This window comes from Pecten maximus, chromosome 5 (genome assembly GCF_902652985.1).
Source record: "Pecten maximus chromosome 5, xPecMax1.1, whole genome shotgun sequence".
NCBI classification, from domain to species: domain Eukaryota; kingdom Metazoa; phylum Mollusca; class Bivalvia; order Pectinida; family Pectinidae; genus Pecten; species Pecten maximus.
Genome location: NC_047019.1, coordinates 39405715 through 39428296, shown reverse-complemented (window position 1 = coordinate 39428296; position 22582 = coordinate 39405715). Strand labels below are relative to the sequence as shown.

Genomic DNA, 22582 nt, shown 5'->3' with positions numbered 1-22582 from the left:
TCAAAAATTACTGGATAACAAAATATTTTTGCTTACAATGAAAGGTCATGAAGTAAATTGTATTAAAAAACCAATGGTTAAAAAGGAGCACCCTGTCTGACACAAGCAGTTAAGTCTGGTTGCATTGTTATTTTTGTTGGATTTTTAGCATTTGCCTCTATTTTTCAGTACTTTCGGTACTTTGATATGTTGTCCAAAATTGGGGGTGTATGCATTTAACATAATAAAATCTTGACATATCCAGTAATTCACCAAATAAATTTGTTTCATTAAATGTTTATGAATATCCGTAGATTATTTCTAACCGGAAATTTTGATAGTACTCCATTAATAACTTTGTGGTATTAGACTTTAAATGAAAAGTTAAAAACAATGATTTTCACAAATAAGACATCAAATTAGGCTGAAATTTAATTTTAGTGTCACGGAGCGTGATGATTCATATACAAAATTAAACCTAAACAAATGGGGTGAATTTGTTTCACAAATAGGAAATAAAAATGTGTTCTATAATAATTAGTGGTCAAAACATTAGCTTCTTATGCAGTTAGATGGGGAAAAAATTAAATCACCAAAAAAAGAATATATACATTGAGGAATGGAAATTAATTCCTCCCACATAATCGGGGATATTATGCTTTTGACAAAAATATGTTTCCGGGAAAAAAATCGCCGTGGGCCGATTTAGCCCTCCTATGCACCACCTCCTTTTGTTATAAAATATAATAAACAGAATATCCTACAGTATCTTTAGTAATACCAAATATATTTCACTCGTGTGGCTAATATTTTGATATATTTCACTCGTGTGGCATATATTTTGATACTTTTCTCTCCTGCCTCGCACTGTTACATATCCTCTATATATTAGATTATATTAATGTGTTGGGTCGGTGGGAAACCCACGAAGGGTCTTGCTGTTGGAGAAATGTGTGAAAAGTCTCGAAAGATAATTGTACGTGAACTGTCCAGAAGTTACCTCTGTGTTAGCATTACTATTGCACTCAGAATTCTGTACTGAAATAGTTAGGGTCACGGCTCGAACTTATTGAAAACGGCAAATTACAACATGATGATAAAGTATAATGTCAATGGCGACAAACGGTAACATACCGGGAGTGTAAATCACAGACTAAAAGAGACATATCAGCACTGAGGATACAGATTAGACATAGCAACATAGCACCATCCATCCCTCTTAATTCATCTCTCAAGACATTACATTACCTTAACGAGGGACATCTTACATCCCTCTATAACCGTCCCTTATATATCACATTACCTTAACGAGGGACATCTTACATCCCTCTATAACCATCCCTTAGACATCACATTACCTTAACGAGGGACATCTTACATCCCTCTATAACCGTCCCTTAGACATCACATTACCTTAACAAGGGACATCTTACATCCCTCTATAACCATCCCTTAGACATCACATTACCTTAACGAGGGACATCTTACATCCCTCTATAACCGTCCCTTAGACATCACATTACCTTAACAAGGGACATCTTACATACCTCTATAACCATCCCTTATACATCACATTACCTTAACGAGGGACATCTTACATCCCTCTATAACCATTCCTTAGACATCACATTACCTTAACAAGGGACATCTTACATCCCTCTATAACCGTCCCTTAGACATCACATTACCTTAACGAGGGACATCTTACATCCCTCTATAACCGTCCCTTAGACATCACATTACCTTAACGAGGGACATCTTACATCCCTCTATAACCGTCCCTTAGACATCACATAACCTTAAAGGGACATAATGGTTAGATTTTCACTTAAATAATATGTAAAAAAAAAAAGGGTATACGATTTAAAATGATGTAAAAAGTTATGCACTTTATGTTAATTATATATTTCAAAAGTGTCCATAACAATTTGTTTAAATTTAATAACAATATAAACAGCAAATGGCGACAGATACAACTTCCAGTGTTGTTCAGCGATATTTTGAAGTTGATAAACATTGCCAATATTTCACAAAAAGTGCCATAATTTTGTAAAGAATCTAATTTCAAGTATCACAACGCTTTCCGGAAATCAAATGCATGAAGAAACTATTGAAATCTAACCATTATGTCCCTTTAACGAGGGACATCTTACATCTGCCGACTGTCTAACAATAGCACTAGATATCATATCCATACGACCGAGATTCACTTATACACAAAAAAATAAGAATCTACCAGACATTAGATAAACGATAAACGTATTCAACAAACTATATGATACAATGTCATAATCACAACTAATCTGTCATGTACTCCATATTTCATCGCACGTTTCGATGATAACGACGATATTACATGTAAAGATGGCGGCTGTGTAAATGGCTTACCGATAACATTTTGTTTCAATCGCTCAACGACGAAACACAACAAAGACTAACTGGACAGTATCACCAGACGGTAACCGACCAGATCAAAGATGGCGTCGGGACAATAATCCTAATTCTGCCACCTGGTTTCAGTCACCAACAGAGCTTATTGTGCCTGGAAGTCCACGCTGGTTCCTACGGGAATCAGAAAATGACAAGGAGGTTGTAGGCTGAACAAAATTGTCTCCGGTGTATCGCGAAAATCTCGTACCGTCTCGTCGCACACTTCCTCTTGTCAAAGAGCTCCGATCTTTATCCATAGATGTACGCGTACGATCTTGCAGTAATTCTGGGGAACTTTGAGGGAGAAACACATTGACAAACACTTTACGTTTCTGGGGTTCGGGAGACTCTAGTTTGAACGTTTGGCTTTTTGCCAATACATGGTCGGAGTCAGCCATCACAGATCGTTCTCCACACCGATATACCGTCCGATTTCTACTCTTAGCGGATGAAGTGTTATCCGAAAAGCTGCCGTTCGTAAGCTCCCTATCGGGAGTCGAGGGCGGAGCTACAAGGACGTCATCCTCCTTTACAGGTTCACTATTTGTTTCGGCAATAGTGGACTGATTCATACTATCGGAATTATTACTCACATCCACAGATCGACTGAAAAGATTATCTGGGAGTTTTAGATCAACAGAAGAATCCATTCGGACTCCATCGGAACGAACCCCATTTTTAGGTACGGATTTACCCACTAACCAGGCGTCTTTATGACTCTTTACGAGTTGCCACTCGTCTTTTGTAACCACTTGCTGGGCCTCATCCTTCAGCACATCTCCCCTGTTGCGGTAGATTCCTTCAATGATATCCTTTTCTCCTTTTGTCAATCCTGCCTTGTCTCGGAGAAACATCCTCCCTGGACTCACACGGACACCGTTTGAACACCACGGCGTCCTACCACGTAACTTGTCACCGCCATTTCGTTGTGTAGCAGCAAGGTCCCTGTAAAACTTTGAAACGGACACACAGTCCCCTAGGTCCTCCGACCAGTCGTAGAACCGCGCGATGCTCACGTGTGACCGGGGCATGGCGGCGGTGTCGGGCTTACAGCTTGCTGACCGTATCCGGGGCGACGGAGCAAACCGGTGGTCAGAGTAAGACGTCTGTGGACGCCTGCTCAGGAAGCCACTGAAACGAGAAAAACATCCACTTAAATATATCACAAGTTAAAGCATAGTCACGCCACGGCTTTAGCTCTAATAGAAAGGAGACTATTTCGCGCAATTTCAGCCAATAGAATGAATCCATCGCAAGAGATGTAACAATAACCATCTCGTGACACCGGATGAGTCCTTCTTTGTCTTGCAATTGATTCAACTCGAGACACTCGTTCACTTATACAACGAAGTATACCTATTGTCTTCATCGACCCTGCTTTATCAAAATGTATCATACATACCATGTTTACCGAAAGCTCTATCCGAAATCAATGTTATATAGTATCTGGGATTAACCACTATTACTGATACATGTGGATCCCCACGCTGAAATGGCACACGGCAGACGCTTTAGCTGACATGTTTACATTCTCTAATCAATAGTAAATATACCCGACCACCCGACTAGGGACGTAATACTGTGTGAAATCCCTTTATTTAAACCTCTGTCCCAATCATCTCGTCGATCCATGGGGTTTAGCGACAGTATCTGTGCTGTCAGATACCGTCTAAACACACAAGTTTGTTAGATTTATAGAGTTATAGATACGCCTGTATACTGTCCTGTCTATATACTCTGGTATCGTTTCGGGTTTGAGTGAGGATTTACTTATCACGTCAGAAAGTCCAACAACTGGCTAACTGTGATTGATCGGGTGTGAACATTCCGAACCAAAGATCGTACAAAAGGCTCAAACGTGAACAGCATATTAAAGTATTTATAATAGATACTGTAGAATGGATACAAAAGCCATCATACAGCCGGTACGTCCTCTAGGACTCGTTATTAGTGGCCGTCCTCTAGGACTTGTTATTAATGTGTCCTCTAGAACTCGTTATCAACGTCCTTCCTCTAGGACTTATAATTAACGTCCGTCCTCTAGGACTTATAATTAACGTCCGTCCTCTAGGACTCGTTATAAACGTCCGTCCTCTAGGACTTGTAATTAACGTCCGTCCTCTAGGACTCGTTATTAATGTCAATCCTCTAGGACTTGTTACTAACGTCCGTCCTCTAGAACTTGTTATTAATATCCGTCCTCTAAGACTCGTTATTAACGTCCGTCCTCTAGAACTCGTTATTAATGTCTGTCCTCTAGAACTTGTTATTAACGTCCGTCCTCTACGACTTGTTATTAATGTCCGTCCTCTAGGACTTGTTATTAACGTCCGTCCTCTAGAACTCGTTATTAATGTCCGTCCTCTAGGACTTGTTATTAATGTCCGTCCTCTAGAACTCGTTATTAATGTCCGTCCTCTAGGACTTGTTATCAAGGTCCGTCCTCTAGGACTAGTTATTAATGTCCGTCCTCTGGGACTTGTTATTAACGTCCGTCCTTTAGGACTTGTCATTAATGTTCGTCCTCTAGGACTCGTTATTAATGTCTGTCCTCTAGGACTCGTCATTGATGTCTGTCCTCCTCCAGGACTCGTTATTAATGTCAATCCTCTAGGACTTGTTACTAACGTCCGTCCTCTAGGACTGGTTATTGATGTCTGTCCTCTAGGACTCGTTATTAACGTCCGTCCTCTAGGACTGGTTATTGATGTCCATCCTCTAGGACTGGTTATTGATGTCTGTCCTCTAGGACTTGTTATTAACGTCCGTCCTCTAGGACTCGTCATTGATGTCCATCCTCTAGGACTGGTTATTGATGTCTGTCCTCTAGGACTCGTTATTAACGTCCGTCCTCTAGAACTCGTTATTAATGTCCGTCCTCTAGGACTCGTTATTAATGTCCGTCCTCTAGGACTCATCATTGATTTTAGGGACATTATATATGTGTTCCATCCCTCTAGAAACTGTCAGTGATGTTAGGGACATCATACAGCTAGTTCGTCCTCTAGAAGTAGTCAGAGTTGTTATGGACATAGTACAGCTGTTCTGTTCCTCTAGGACTCATTAGTCATGTTAGGCACCAAAAGTTTGAAATCCAAGTACAGCAGTCTGGACAATTCAAATGGAACTAAACTGATATTAAATACAGGGTGGAGAGGGTAAACTAAACTGATATTAAATACAGGGTGGAGAGGGTATACTAAACTGATATTAAATACAGGGTGGAGAGGGTATACTAAACTGATATTAAATACAGGGTGGAGAGGGTTTACTAAACTGATATTAAATACAGGGTGGAGAAGGTATACTAAACTGATATTAAATACAGGGTGGAGAGGGTTTACTAAACCGATATTAAATACAGGATGGAAAGGGTATACTAAACTGATATTAAATACAGGGTGGAGAGAGTATACTAAACTGATGTTGAATACAGGATGGAGAGGGTATACTAAACTGATATTAAATACAGGATGGAGAGGGTATACTTAACTGATATTAAATACAGAATGGAGAGGGTATACTAAACTGATATTAAATACAGGGTGGAGAGGGTATACTAAACTGATATTAAATACAGGGTGGAGAGGGTATACTAAACTGATATTAAATACAGGGTGGAGAGGGTATACTAAATTGATATTAAATACAGGGTGGAGAGGGTATACTAAACTGATATTAAATACAGAATGGAGAGGGTATACTAAACTGATATTAAATACAGGGTGGAGAGGGTATACTAAACTGATATTAAATACAGGGTGGAGAGGGTATACTAAATTGATATTAAATACAGGGTGGAGAGGGTATACTAAACTGATATTAAATACAGGGTGGAGAGGGTATACTAAACTGATATTAAATACAGGGTGGAGAGGGTATACTAAACTGATGGTGAATAAAGGTTGGAGAGGGTAAACTAAACTGATATTAAATACAGGGTGGAGAGGGTATACTAAACTGATATTAAATACTGGGTGGAGAGGGTATTCTAAACTGATATTAAATACAGGGTGTATGGGGTATACTAAACTGATGTTGAATACAGGTTGGAGAGGGTTTACTAAACTGATATTAAATACAGGGTGGAGAGGGTATACTAAACTGATATTGAATACAGGTTGGAGAGGGTAAACTAAACTGATATTAAATACAGGGTGGAGAGGGTATACTAAACTGATATTAAATACAGGGTGGAGAGGGTATACTAAACAGATATTAAATACAGGGTGGAGAGGGTATACTAAACTGATATTAAATACAGGGTGTATGGGGTATACTAAACTGATGTTGAATACAGGTTGGAGAAGGTATACTAAACTGATATTAAATACAGGGTGGAGAGGGTGTACTAAACTGATATTAATACAGGGTGGAGAGGGTATACTAAACTGATATTAAATACAGGGTGGAGAGGGTATACTAAACTGATATTAAATACAGAGTGGAGAGGGTAAACTAAACTGATATTAAATACAGGGTGGAGAGGGTTTACTTAACTGATATTAAATACAGGGTGGAGAGGGTATACTAAACTGATGTCAAATACAGGGTGGAGAAGGTATACTAAACTGATATTAAATACAGGGTGGAGAAGGTATACTAAACTGATATTAAATACAGGGTGGAGAGGGTGTACTAAACTGATATTAATACAGGGTGGAGAGGGTATACTAAACTGATATTAAATACAGGGTGGAGAGGGTATACTAAACTGATATTAAATACAGGGTGGAGAGGGTATACTAAACTGATATTAAATACAGGGTGGAGAGGGTATACTAAATTGATATTAAATACAGGGTGGAGAGGGTTTACTAAACTGATATTAAATACAGGGTGGAGAGGGTATACTAAACTGATATTAAATACAGGGTGGAGAGGGTGTACTAAACTGATATTAATACAGGGTGGAGAGGGTTTACTAAACTGATATTAAATACAGGGTGGAGAGGGTATACTAAACTGATATTAAATACAGGGTGGATGGGGTATACTAAACTGATATTAAATACAGGGTGGAGAGGGTATACTAAACTGATATTAAATACAGGGTGTATGGGGTATACTAAACTGATATTAAATACAGGTTGGAGAGGGTATACTAAACTGATATTAAATACAGGGTGGAGAGGGTATACTAAACACCAATGGTAATTATCAATTAAAACGAAAGTAGAAAACATTTCTGATATTGATCGCCATTTGTATAGAACACGTTACATACGTTACACGTAAAAAAATGAAAGGGTAGGAACCCTAATGTCACCAGATATCAAACATCCCAATTAACCGTACCGACCTAACATTTCACTGTATTGATAGATAGAAACAGACTGGTGATCAATCACATAGAAGCTGTATATTAGATCCTGATATTGACACCTGCAAGGTTTATTTGGACAACCCCCGACGGTCCACTGAACGTCTGTATCTTGACATACCAAAAACTAGTATGCGGGTATGGAATACTTAAAATGATAATCTTCCGAGGGCATAATTCTGATAAGATCGTGACCCCGGGACATTTAAATCTATATAGTCTCTCTAGTTGTTAATGACCTGCTGTATTCTCTTTTGTTCTAATCGCCAGAAACACGGACTGTTTAGAATTGTCGTGAGGAGATGATATCTACTCTAAAACGCTCGCCTGATCAGTTAATATCGCCTGATCTGTTCATAAGTTCACACCATGGTGCATTATGTTTTAATACACACAAAATAGGACATAATACTTGTCATAGGTAGGAGTTTATGGCCATTTCTGTGTGTCGGGTGACAGGGCGGAACTGAGGTTAATACCGGTACCAGGTGTGGGTACCTATAGTGTATAGGGTAATGGCCGAGTCTAACATAGACCCACGTACTCTCTACTAGACCTCGACGTGAAATCTTACGGTATGGCGATATCATGTCTGGCATCTTGTTCGCTTTACAGATAAATACTCTCATCTGAATCTCGTAAACGCTTTGGTATAGTCTAACGCTGGGTCGTTTTCGTTTTTGCGGTCCAAACGGTTTGACCAGTTGGACCAGTGTAGTTCGTTTATGAAATAAAGACGGACCTTGTGATTTATATTGTTTTCAGACGAGCTTTGACAAAGATTTCCAACGCATGTATCTACATTCGCAGGTCCGTCAAGATATATGTTCGAAATATTTCATTTAAAAACTGACGAACCGGTTTGTCCGCATAAACGAACAGGCCCTATGTGTGTCTGCGTGTTGGAATATTGAAGTCACCAGTTTTATAAGAAGTTTTAGAAGAAAATAACAGGATACACAGTAGATATGTTTTTATATAGGTTTGACACACGATGTTAATATAATGGGTGTATCGGAACTAGACAAGTTCTATGGGCAAATGAGAGTATCCTATCCCTTAGCGCTTTAATATGTTCACAAAAATATTTTACTAATTCATTATGATTTATATTTCTGAATTCAAAAGAAATATTTGATAAACGAGTTTGGTCATTAAAAAGTTTGTCGACATTCCCTATTTTCACAATCTTTACACAAAAACAGTTCATTATATTCAAAATAACTTCTAATGAATTGAATCGTTGTGATTATGCAACAAGTTATGACAATTTAATATTCAAAACCGTTTCAGAAATAGTATTTCCTTTTCTAATTGACAAGACGACGTTTACCCTTTCTATACTAAGAATGTAAGCGTTCAATTGCTTTAATTCAATAACTTAGATATGAAAGATTAAATGATTTATCACGAATTCACTGCATCAGTCAGGCGTACCAACCTTTGTTATATACCCAGCAGGAGAGAGGTAAGTGGAAGATTAAAGTCTCGTAATAGTTCTATAAAGTAAACGATATTTCGGTATTTAGAGCAATTATTGTTTAGTACCTACAACTTAACGATTATTATTTCAAGTATCATCAACAAGACGGATTTTTACAGACATTGCTTCAAATTGTTTCAATATTGTCTAAACTAGAGCGTATGCGCCTACATTAATCCTATACTGAAATATTTCAATCATAATCAATATGCCAAGGTTTAAACTTAATGATGAACGACAATGTGACCACAATAATGTAATCAGAGCTTTGTTTGTTGGTAGTGTATGCACGAATCTCGTTTATTTTGGCAGTGTCTTAACGATCCTGAAAAAAAAACACTTCACCATCAGTAACACAAATGTCACAGTCCCCAATATCTAATGAGAAATCTTAAGAATCCGAATCAAACTATTAATACATTCTTGGAATGCCCCGATTTCAATTTAAAAAGGGGTATTTTATGAGGGGATTTACATCAATAGCCATAATGTGTCGATCTACGAATATATCCATCATTCATGATTTAATGACGCAAAATGTCAGGATCAAATGCTATCAGTGTTTTGTGTTCTCTTGTCGAGAACCTGACGGAGCTAGTACAAGACCTTTTGTGCCCAACGACATACACATCTCATTTGAACGCAACCAAAGCAAATGTTATCAAGACAAGTAGGGAAATAACACTTGCATTTAGCAACACTGACTCAAATCAAGAATGTAGGTTGATCAATCATCAACGTTTAGGTATTTAATTAGCAATGCATATGACGTACAAACTTATTATTGAACAAAAATCCTCTGTCGGCAAATTAATGCTTATACATTTATATTGATGTGTCGCACGCATGCCATGGACGTAAAGAGTCTGGGTTTATGCACTTTCCACCTTGATGTAATTAGTTGTTTTATGACATAACCACGCCTACGAGTTCTGCAAATACAATTATTTTCAAGCATCAAATTATCTGCATATTAATGGATTGTTCATGCAATACCTTTATCGCGTTTGTTGGTTGCCTCTCCTATATTTCAACCCTTTAGACCCTAAGCATTACTGGCGAGTCCTAGAATGGCGAACAGCTGGATGATGTCCTTAACATCACTTACGAGTTCTAGAAGGATGAAACAGCTGTATGATGCAGTATAATTCATTTTGTCTCTAGTTATCTAACACTTTTGAAATATGCTTATGTCTTGTGTACCTTTTGTTCAATGACATAATTTTAGAGCTGTTTGTCTTCTTACATTCTATTTCACACAAAAAATGTATGTTAATTATGATAATGAACTGAGGTTCTTTCAAAGCTTGGCAAGAAACTAAATTTGTTCAGCCAAAAAAGTAAACTAACTGCAGAAGGATTGTACAAACACAAGTGAGTAGCATTTCTTATGTTAATGGATACAGTACATTGTATTACCGAATAACAAAATTTAGTTCACGTTTATTATATCAGGGACATCATACAGCTGGTTCGTCCTTCTAAGACTCGCCAGTGATGTTAGGGACATCATACAGCTGGTTCGTCCTTCTTAGACTCGCCAGTGATGATAGGGACATCATACAGCTGGTTCGTCCTTCTAAGACTCGCCAGTGATGATAGGGACATCATACAGCAGGTTCGTCCTTTTAGAACTCATCAGTGATGATAGGGACATCATACAGCAGGTTCGTCCTTTTAGGACTCATCAGTGATGATAGGGACATCATACAGCAGGTTCGTCCTTCTAGGACTCATCAGTGATTTTAGCGACATGATACGGCAGTTTCGTCCTTGCAGAACTGGTTATGTATTTTAAAGGTCAAACGGATAGAATTCAGCAGAGAATACAAAATGGACGTTAACAAATGTTATATTATACAATGGAGAGAAACTCACTATATCATGGTCATGTGACCAAACATATCGGGGTTAATGCTTACATGATGTACTTAATCCAAAAGCCAGTACAACGTCAGCGGTTTACGACACTATCAAAGGTAACCCCAGTAACTCCACCTAACACCAACCCTGGTTCCCCCGGGCTCAATGAGCGGAACTACTTACTTGTAATTAAATATAATGTTCCACTGCACAACATCATATGGTAAATCAGGTTTACAGACCAATGAGTGATTTCAAGGGAAGCTTTATATATCGTTCTACCACATCTGAAACTTTTCATTGTTAAATATACTGTAGTAATATACATATACATACTGGAGTGCCTCCAGTAGGTTTTACATATATTTCTCATTTCCTAATATTTAAGTGTATAGTTCATATTCAAATGGAATTGAGAATCACCAAGCCTATGAAAGCCTTTACTCTGCTTTAATAAACAGTACGCAGTCATCATTATGAGAGTGAGAATATAAAAGCAAGGTATTTAAATAACAATACGACATTATTATCAGGCTATAATTGGCAAGATGACTACCATTTGTGATTTTACTACCACATAAGGATTGCTACAAGCACCTGTCCGGTAGTAACATTTGTGTAGAAGCCAGCACAGACAAACTGTGAATATTCACTATATATACCGGAACCAGACAGTTGACAGGTAAACAAAGACTTGTGACGAGTTTATTAAAGCTGACAATGCAAGTTAAAAAGCTTCCAATTGAGATTAAAAAAATAAAAAATATAATAATAAAATAATAATAATAAAAAAAAGCTTGAAGAGAAATGATTTAAATACTTAAATAAAAACTTTCAACACAGAATGTTTGAATGACCTCAAGAATACTGTCATAATGTCATATCTGTTTTTCAATCGAGGCTTTGTGGAAAGTCACTGGTGGTAGCAAAAAAAGGGAGTTTAAGAGGATTTGTGTTTTTTTCTTAGTGTAGATTTGCAATGTAGTGCAATGGGAGAATGGTGAAAATGGACGATAGAGGGCAATTGAGGACAATGTAGGGCAATGGGGCAATGGGGTGATAGAGGGCAATTGAGGACAATGTAGAGCAATGGGGCAATGGGGTGATAGAGGGCAATTGAGGACAATGTAGTTCAATGGGGCAATGGGTGATAGAGGGCAATGGTGGGCAATAGGGCAATGGGGCAATGGGTGATAGAGGGCAATGGTGGGCAATAGGGCAATGGGTGATAGAGGGTATTTGAGGACAATGTATGGCAATTAGGCAATGGGTGATAGAGGGTATTTGAGGACAATGTATGGTAATTAGGCAATGGGCGATAGAGGGCAATGGAGGACAATGTAGGGCAATGGGGGGTAATAGGGACACTGGGGCACAATAGGGCCATGAAGGTCAATGGAAAACTAGTACAATCCTTAAACAGATAACCATACATGAATACTATTAACTATCGAACTCATTTAACTGACAAAAATGTAATAACATGTTATCACGTTTTTAGTCATGTGGTATATTAACAGCAATAATTGCACGATTAACGGACTGAAAGGCCATTCGGACTTTTAGCCAATATAAAGCATTGACATAGCATACAATATGCTGACCAGTCCAGAAACACAAAGCATTGAAACATTATAATATATATAACATACAATGCACTGACCAGTCCAGAAAAACAAAACATTGAGACATTATATATAACATATAATACGCTGACCAGTCCAGAAACATAAAGCATTGACACATTATATAAAACATACAATATGCTGACCAGTCCAGAGACACAAAGCTGATGCTTACCTTTTGTAACGTGTTTAACGTCCCAGATAATTCCACATACAAATGTTTCCAAAATTAAGTTTCCATGACAATGAACAAGAAGCACCGAGACATTAAGAAGTGTCGATATCCACAAATCAGAGAGGTTTGTGTGACTGACATGGACACAATCAGTCAACACAAGTAACAGCTACACAGTGTGCACCACAACTAGAGGATTGGGGAAGATCAGTTCATATACCCGTACCTAGTGTGTTACTCCGCCAGAGGTTGAGGAAAAGTTAGGGTAGGTCTAGTATTAAACGCTCGGTACTCCGACAGATATAGAAACTCTATCCTTTGGTACAGACCTGCTAGTGTGAAAGTAGAGATCTTATCCTAATACATCAAATAACACCTCATTCAGTAAAGACCGTCGGCGAGCGTCCAACTCCACCGAACAAAATGACACAAGACTGGGCGTAAACGTCGTACCAATGATATACACCGACTTAATACAACTGGTTTACATGACACAAACAGGTGTCGTAGAATAGTAAATATATCTGTCATTGAGCTTTAATATATATGTTTATTAACATATGTTTCTCTGTACTAAAATATTAAATGGACGACCGAAGACAATACCTGTAGTGCTATTGTTTATGTGTTATTGTTTGTATAAGAAAAGACATCACCATAACATGTTTAGGATCGGTGAAATGTATATTTTAAATAACAAGGCACGGTCGGACATTTAATAAGGCCTCTACCACTGATACTGAAATATTTAACGATCAATGTCTGAATGGGCCATATTGGGTGACAGTTTTACTTGTATAAGTATGAATGTGTCAGCTTAAAATAACAATAACACCAATCCTTAATAACAATGGAATGCCAGTATCATAGCTTGTCCAGGTTCTGAGATGTGACCACCAGACTACAGAACTGATTTCACGTCTGATGAACTGTGGACGATTTATCACAACAAAGAGTTTATACAGGTAATTATAACATATCTAAGACGGTATTTACACTACAATGTCTTATTAACACTGGAAACGTTTCTACAGTTAAAACCATGCTTTATCATAGAGAATACAGTCGTTTTATTCATTGGATCATAAAAATATATATAAATTTCCCACAATAAATTGTGCATAACCGACCTGTATATAACCGTATTCAATATGGATATCTTAAGCACGTTCATAAAAATTTATAGTCTAAATCAATCAGAAACGTACTCCTTAAAACAGCACGTGTGCCCAGAGATTGTATCATGTAATTGGTAACGTTCCCACATCATACTACGCTATATATAACTGTCATCTGCAATTGACTGCAGATCTAGCACAGAGGTGGAGTTATCATTTAATATAAACCGCGGAAACAAATCACACATTAATACAGGTAACAATGCGTCATGATTCCCTGGATAATCTTCGCATTTGATTATGCGAAGATATTTTTCCAGATCACAAGCTCATTTATGTCACAATCCAGAGTATGTATATCAGCAATTTGCAGGTTCATTAAAGATCTTATTGTGTGTTGGTGTGCGTCAATGCTGGCAGTCTTTACGTGTAGATGGCTATCTGTGAGAATAGTACATAGGGTCAGTCGTGGGGTATAGAACCGCGTAATACACTATACGGCTTTCCTCTTTGGTATGAACTTATTTAAAACAAGACCATTCTGACCAATGTGACGAAAAATTAACTTGTTTTTAGTCTGTATGATAGGTTTAAAATTAATGCAATAAAATACCTAGTCTCATTAAAGATGGCATTTACATGTAGGACGTAACTACCAAATGAGTACAACTACAAAATAATTTTATAAAATCAACTTATTTTGGTGATTTTGACTGGCTAACCGATCCATGAATTGGAACGTGTATGCTTCATCGATAACAATAAAAGTATTTAGATTCCGCTCGGATCCACTGGTAGAGTATAATATCGGATGGGACAATACAAGTTTCAGATATACTATACCTTATCTGACATAATCAAGATCCGCGTGGACTCACATTACATCATCCTCTTCTTGACGAATATATTTGCATAATTAAACCCAACACGTAACATTTTAAATCAATACTTTGTTCTAGTGTTATCTTTAAAAGTCTGAGGCACAGACGACATGTCACTTGTATATTGTCTGACATCACAAGTAGCCCTTACGGGGACAACCAATTAGATTGCGTTTCACAAAAAAGAAACATAGTCCAAGACTGCTTTTGATTGGTTTGAAGTATTAAGTATACTGTTTGAATGTAGTAATGATTATTATAATGAGTAGGATATAAACATGTTATAGGCGACATTGAGTGTACTAGCTCCATTTCTTCAGGAGGTTATATAAAAGGTCCGTTAACAAGAGTTTTCTAAATAAGGACGTGTAATCAGCTACACTGTCAGTTTTAAATAGACCCTTTGTATTTATGACATACGCACGGTATATCTTTGTATTACTCATAATATCATGTCTGGGATTCTTTTAACTATTATTGTAGAAAACTAAGGCCTCTATATTACGATGTAGTAACAAGTGTTGGCTGTCCTTTGATGTCAGCCCTATGGTAGGTACACATCTACTCATACGTGTAATTTAACACCTTTATACACTGGCGCTACACGTGCATACAATACCATACGATATCGTAATGCGCTTTAAAGAAAACCATTTCCATTTTAATGTGTAAAGTCCATCAATATTGCTGTTCACAGAAATCAACATCTCTTTCAATTTCACTGAGGCACACCACATCAGAATTGTGAAAACCATCCCAAAATAATACTGTACCACCAATGGATCATATTCTGTCTTGTAAGGGAATATATGGGAAGGAATTCGCCGTTCACAGTAAAGGTTACATAAGACATTTTATACATAAACGTTGGTCATCAACAAAAAAAGTCATCTTAATTGTAACAGAAACAAGTCACAAAGCGAGAGACTAATATCTACCTAGGAGACTATTATATAAACATTTTATACATTTTTGACAGCTGTAGTCCCCATTGACAAACTAGTATCTTAAGGAGGAAACGACACCGAACAGAATGAATTTAATGATAAAAACAATTAAAATATTACTACATCTCAGAGAGATATGATCATCTACAGCTACCACAGGCTATTTTTTGGTTTCTTCTGCTTTGTTGAAGATAAATATATATTTGTTGTATCTTCAGTTAGATTCGTTTATGACATTTTTTAAAGTGTTTTTTGTTTGTCTTTATAAATATTTCCTCAGTGATATTATATGATTACTTTAGTTTTATATAGTTCGAAGTCGGTCAGATTAAAACAAACAAACAAACAAACAAACAAAAATAAAAACAAACACAAATCCATACTGGTCGACCGATTATTTTGTACACTTATTCTATACTTAACCTTCTTGTACTGGCCTCACTATGTAGCTGGAATTGATATAAAGGAACAGGGAGTGTTTAAATGAGATACTACGTGGCGATATGGTCTTGGTGAAGTCCCTTTCATTAGATGTTTCTCTTAATAATCTTAATTTGCAATTCTGATGTGTTTGTTCCCTTTATTATACCCGGTTGTAAGAGATGCCGGTTTGCGTAACAATCGAAGTTGATGAACTAGCGATGCACAGTCAAGTGGAAGGGCACGTGATAATAGTATCCGTTTGATACTGCAGACAATCATTCTCGTGTATACATATATATAATATGCTGATTCTTATGTAAATTTCGACATTTAACTGAGAAACTTCGACATCAAAGGACAGGAAACACTCATGGGACGAAACTTTTAGTTTAGATGGGAATTATTCAGGTTTTTGGAACATCTAACATCAAATAGTGGGCTGATCGATAACCATAGGTAAACTACAGGTGTCTTCTTACTAAGGGTATAGCGTCTTCACCGACGACACCAGCCACGTAAATCTAGGTCAAATTCGGGTCAAGTCGTATTCTCAAAATGAGAACTAGGGTGGAGACAACTAAACTATTAAACGTCAACAAGCATTGAATACGTCTAACGTCATATCCAACCAGGAAATAAAATATAAGGGAGACAACTAAACCATTACACGTCAACAAGCATTGAATACGTCTGACGTCATATCCAACCAGGAAATAAAATACAAGAGAGACAACTAAACCATTAGACGTCAACAAACATTTTTTAAAAATACGTCAGTTGTCATATCCAACCAGGAAATAAAATACAATGGAGATCATGATGTCGACCATACACCGTCCCTGTGGTCTTCAAATGAAAGACGTAAAAATCATCAAAATAAATGCCGATGTACAATTGTACATTATCGACGACCTATGCATTACGCTGGTTACCAAAGAGGCAATGCGTGACTCTCGGAGTTAGTACTATAGGTATTTACCAATGATAATAATTCATCGGGATTGTGCTTTGATAATCGATGTTGATGTAAGCCTATAAGTACACTGCAATTTCATATATGTGCTTTCAATAAATATATGGATCTTCGAAAGGCTTCAATACAATTTCAAGTGGTTAAATAACAATGCTAGACTTGTCCTTGTTCAAAGGCTTGTACGCAACACAAAACAAGGCATAAGGTTCAGTTTTATAGGACGTGAAATTGATTGTTTTTGTAATGGAAACAAGTCATCTTCTACGGTACCAATTACAGTGTAATCAGACCTTGTTATATTATGATACCCTTCACAGTGTTAACTATTGAATCTAACCTTGTAACATTATGATACCCATCACAGAGTAATATATTGGATCGAACCTTGTAACATTATGATACCCATCACAGTATAATATATTGAATTGAACCTTGTTGTATTATGATACCCAATACAGTGTAATCTATTGAATCGAACCTTGTTATATTATGATACCAATTACAGTGTAATCGAACCTTATTACATTATGATACCCATCACAGTGTTATAGAAGTACTAGTTTTAGCACAAGGGGATTACTAATGTATGTGTTACTCTACATTCACATTCTATCTTTATTGATAGAAGTCTACACTTTAGTCCCGTGCTGTATGTCAAATATATGGCCGAATGCATTAATTAAAAGTACAAATCAATATAATCAAAACATATGTAAAAAAAAAACAACACGTTTTGAGGTTAATGACTTTTGCTATTGCTGCCTGGTTTGATAAAACAAGTGATATCGATATCATTTTATTACTAATCAATTGTGTGACAACCTCCGTTTTGTTAGATATAAAAGTTTACCATTCGTCAACATTTTAATTATGTCGAAAATGCCTGACTCTTGTCCAGTGTATTTAGCCGGATTAAACATACGTTTTACTCAAATTTCCTTACATAAAATTTCGTTGTTATTTACTTTTAATGTCTAAGAATTAATGCACTTGGTCATATTTAAAGTTCGGTGGGTGAAAAATGTTACAAAGTGGGGTTTCGGTCTCCCAATATTCATTCTTCAGTTCCCGTAATTTATACAAACATGAGGTACTCGTTGAGTATTTCACTCTAACATAACCCGATATATGGTCAGTTATAAATCCAAGCTGCATACATTTATAACAATTCGTTGGATTTATAGTTTAAAAGAGCTGCTGGCACTACAGTGTAAGAAAGTAACATTCGCCATGTATATGCATTCAAAGAAGTATTAAAAGTCTGAAATACACATATAATTTCATCATTTCATTCAACCTTATTAATATGTTTCTTATTAATCTCAATATGTTATCATCGCTAGTGCTTCTCATTCAGGTGAGTCTCGCTATTAGGTTATTAATGATTTGTAGGAGTTACCCCTCTTTGGTAAGGCTATTCTATATTGTGTCCATAAAACCTTGATCAGAATCCACCAAAATGAATCATTACGTTACCGAAACGTATTCACCAGGACGTGTTCTAATAACTGGGAAGGAGGAACGTGTTGTAACAAAAGGATTGTTTAAAAAACACAAGATATCATCACCTTTCAAAACAAATTGAGAGTTACATGAAGCAGAGCAAAAATTAAATCAGTCTGCACCATACAGCTGTTTCCTCCATTTAGAACTCGTTAGCGATGTTAGGGACATCATACAGCTGTTTCATCTATCTAGAACTCGTTAATGATGTTAGGGACACCATACAGCTATTTCCTCCATCTAGAACTCGTAAGTGATGTTAAAAGTCTAAAATGTTGATGATAGGAGGTGACCAGAAACAAACACGAAATATACTAAAAGAAACTCTAAAATCCGTAATATAATAAACGTAAGATCATCAGTGAGTCCAAGTAGATGTGTATAACAGTAGCAGCTTGTGAGAGGAAAACAAAAGCAACGAGACAGCAGGACAACAAAATAATGACATCCCAGTGAAAGTCAACAGTTCACCAGTGTCTGTACTTTGGACAGAGACGAGGAGGAAGTGTTGACATTGTGTACAGCGGTCTTCATCAGGTTATTGATACTATTTCTAACAAAATGGTCGTGGTGAAAATAAACGCGTTCAGTCCTAATTTCCTCGTAAATATTCAACTAAAACCACGACTCATTATCAAAATATTGTATAAAAATATCGTTTGTCAAGTGTTGTCAATCCAAGTCTTTTATCTTTTATCATTAACTAGTCACGATGAAATTACCGAACACTTGATACAATAAAATAGGAAATATAATACCCTACCCATCCACTCATAGACAGGAAAATCCTGGGAACTCATATAAATCCAAACAATAACCCTTACAGCAACAGTTATAAGGACTAGCTGCAAAGATTTCAAATCTTTTCGTGAGCAACCCTAATGAAAACCCCAATATGGCTCGTTTGATGAACAATTTCGAGGGGTTACAGCCAGAAGGTCCTAAGTGCACTTTTTGTCAAAATACGTTTTTTTCACTTGGCATCTCTTAATTCTGTCAAATTATTGGAACTGTAATAATAACGACCCCAATTACATAAAGTCATAAGAGCAAAGTATATAGATACAATAAAGCCAAAAGGTTACAAGTGCACCTGGAACTCTGTGGCATTGGAAATTATAGTTTAATTCATAATTCCATGAATTCCATAAGATCCCTATTATACTTGTTTCATTTAATTTTAAAATTTGGAAGATATAGGAAGATTTTTTTTTTTAATTTTATGTGATATATTTGGACTTCTAGTGACTCATTCTGTAGTTCATAGAGGATTTTTGTTGATGAATATAACGATGTGGATAGAATTACTAGTTTAATTAGAGTTAGATTAGTTTTTAGTAAATCAATTGGCTCTTGGAACTTTTGTTTTATTCAAATGATATGTTTTTGATGACAAATCTTCAATACCAAATTAATGTTACTGTCAGTTTCTGAAAAAAATTACCCATGTGCCAATATTTAACATAACAATTTGTTGCGCTTCATTCAACCAAAAATGAACACCCATTTTGTGCTTAAAATCATGAATTTTGTTTAAAACCAAAAAATTCATCAGAGTACTTGAGATGAATTTATTTTGAAATACTACTATTAAAACCGAAAGTCATAAGGTAGCAAGTGAACTTATGACTTTCTAGGCCCCACCTTCTAAACAATATTGCAATAAGTCTGTATGCCAGAAAGTTATAAGTGAAGAAATTAGTCATAACTAATTAACGTTGCATTGTCTATATGAAAGTTTGTTACATGTAATGTGTATATAGCTGATGTTAAACATAGTTCAGTGATGAAGATATCAATAGTAAAATAAATATTGTGTCGGGCCTTGAAATCTTTAAATGCGTTTTTCTTAAAAAGTAAAATTATGTACTTATAACCTAATGGTTCTAACCCCTCGATTTGTAATCAAAGTAATATTCGTGTATAATCTTACCTGTCAGCCTCGTCGTGACTATCTCGAATACCGACATGACACTACTGGTTTATACACTCGCCACACAGCAACCTAATATAAAACCAGGGTTACCAGGAGGAAATCTAACGCCATTTCCATGCCAAACACATCCAGGACAACGAGGAGAGTTAACTACGGACATTCGGTCGGTAATGGCGGCCACAATGTCATGAATCTACTCTTGGAATAGAAAAATTAAAAATTCATGCCATTCATTTAAAGAGACTTCCTGTCCACCGATCTAGAACTAGTATTTTATGTTTGTGAAGGACAATACTGGCTGCAGTCGGATACAAAAGGGATTGTGTTCCATTGTCTGTAGCCACTGTGTAGAATATATAGGTCTTACTATAGACTTCTACTATCCGTGAACTCCCAGACCGTTAACTTTCCTTGTTTACACACAGGTGTTTAGGCAATACCGTGTGCAGTGTAGAATTTCATGGCATGTATATATAATTAAATAATTCGCTACATAAATAACTAACATCATTAATCTAAAGAAAAACAGGCCCCACCGCAATCCAATAATATTCACGTCACATTTCGACTTCATTTTGCCAGTATCACCTCATTACAAGCAATAATATGCAATGCTTAGTATATTTGTGGAGATTTAAATGCTAAAATGTCGGTGTTATCTTACATATAGGTGTTAACTGTCACAGGACCACAGGATAGGTAAATAGAAAGGACCACAGGATAGGTAAGTAGAAAGGACCACAGAATAGGTAAGTAGAAAGGACCACAGGATAGGTAAATAGAAAGGACCACAGGATAGGTAAGTAGAACGGACTACAGAATAGGTAAGTAGAAAGGCCCACAGGATAGGTAAGTAGAAAGGCCCACAGAATAGGTAAGTAGAAAGGCCCACAGAATAGGTAAGTAGAAAGGCCCACAGGATAGGTAAGTAGAAAGGACCACATGATAGGTAAGTAGAAAGGACCACAGGATAGGTAAGTAGAAAGGCCACAGAATAGGTAAGTAGAAAGGACCACAGAATAGGTAAATAGAAAGGACCACAGGATAGGTAAGTAGAAAGGACCACAGGATAGGTAAGTAGAAAGGACCACAGAATAGGTAAGTAGAAAGGCCCACAGAATAGGTAAGTAGAAAGGCCCACAGGATAGGTAAGTAGAAAGGACCACATGATAGGTAAGTAGAAAGGACCACAGGATAGGTAAGTAGAAAGGCCACAGAATAGGTAAATAGAAAGGACCACAGGATAGGTAAGTAGAAAGGACCTCAGGATAGGTAAGTAGAAAGGACCACAGAATAGGTAAGTAGAAAGGACCACAGAATAGGTAAATAGAAAGGACCACAGGATAGGTAAGTAGAAAGGACCACAGGATAGGTAAGTAGAAATGACCACAGAAAAGGTAAGTAGAAAGGACCACAGGATAGGTAAGTAGAAAGGACCACAGAATAGGTAAGTAGAAAGGACCACAGGATAGGTATGTAGAAAGGCCCACAGGATAGGTAAGTAGAAAGGACCACAGGATAGGTAAATAGAAAGGACCACAGGATAGGTAAGTAGAAAGGACCACAGGATAGGTAAGTAGAAAGGACCACAGGATAGGTAAGTAGAAAGGACCACAGAATAGGTATGTAGAAAGGCCCACAGGATAGGTAAATAGAAAGGCCCACAGGATTGGTAAGTAGGAAGGACCACAGGATAGGTAAGTAGAAAGGACCACAGGATAGGTAAGTAGAAAGGACCACAGGATTGGTAAGTAGAAAGGACCACAGGATAGGTAAATAGAAAGGACCACAGGATAGGTAAGTAGAAAGGACCACAGGATATGTAAGTAGAAAGGACCACAGAATAGGTAAGTAGAAAGGACCACAGGATTGGTAAATAGAAAGGACCACAGGATAGGTAAGTAGAAAGGACCACAGGATAGG

The 22582-nt window shown here is 36.9% G+C and overlaps 1 protein-coding gene across 2 annotated transcripts in view; it reads right to left on the bottom strand.

Annotated features, from left to right (window-relative positions):
- Positions 1 to 716: 716 nt before the first annotated feature.
- Positions 717 to 22582, bottom strand: part of LOC117327999 — a 34759-nt gene continuing 12893 nt past the window's right edge. Inside the window, exons 1-2 of one of the 2 annotated variants that reach the window (XM_033885293.1) lie at positions 3812 to 4066; positions 718 to 3540 (exon numbers count right to left, since the gene is read on the bottom strand). In XM_033885293.1, the coding sequence (XP_033741184.1) occupies positions 2496 to 3440 (945 nt within the window). In that variant the 5' untranslated portion in view covers positions 3441 to 3540; positions 3812 to 4066 and the 3' untranslated portion in view covers positions 718 to 2495. Of the gene's footprint in view, positions 3541 to 3811; positions 4067 to 22582 lie in introns of those variants that run through there. The other variant, XM_033885292.1, reaches the window with a different exon arrangement.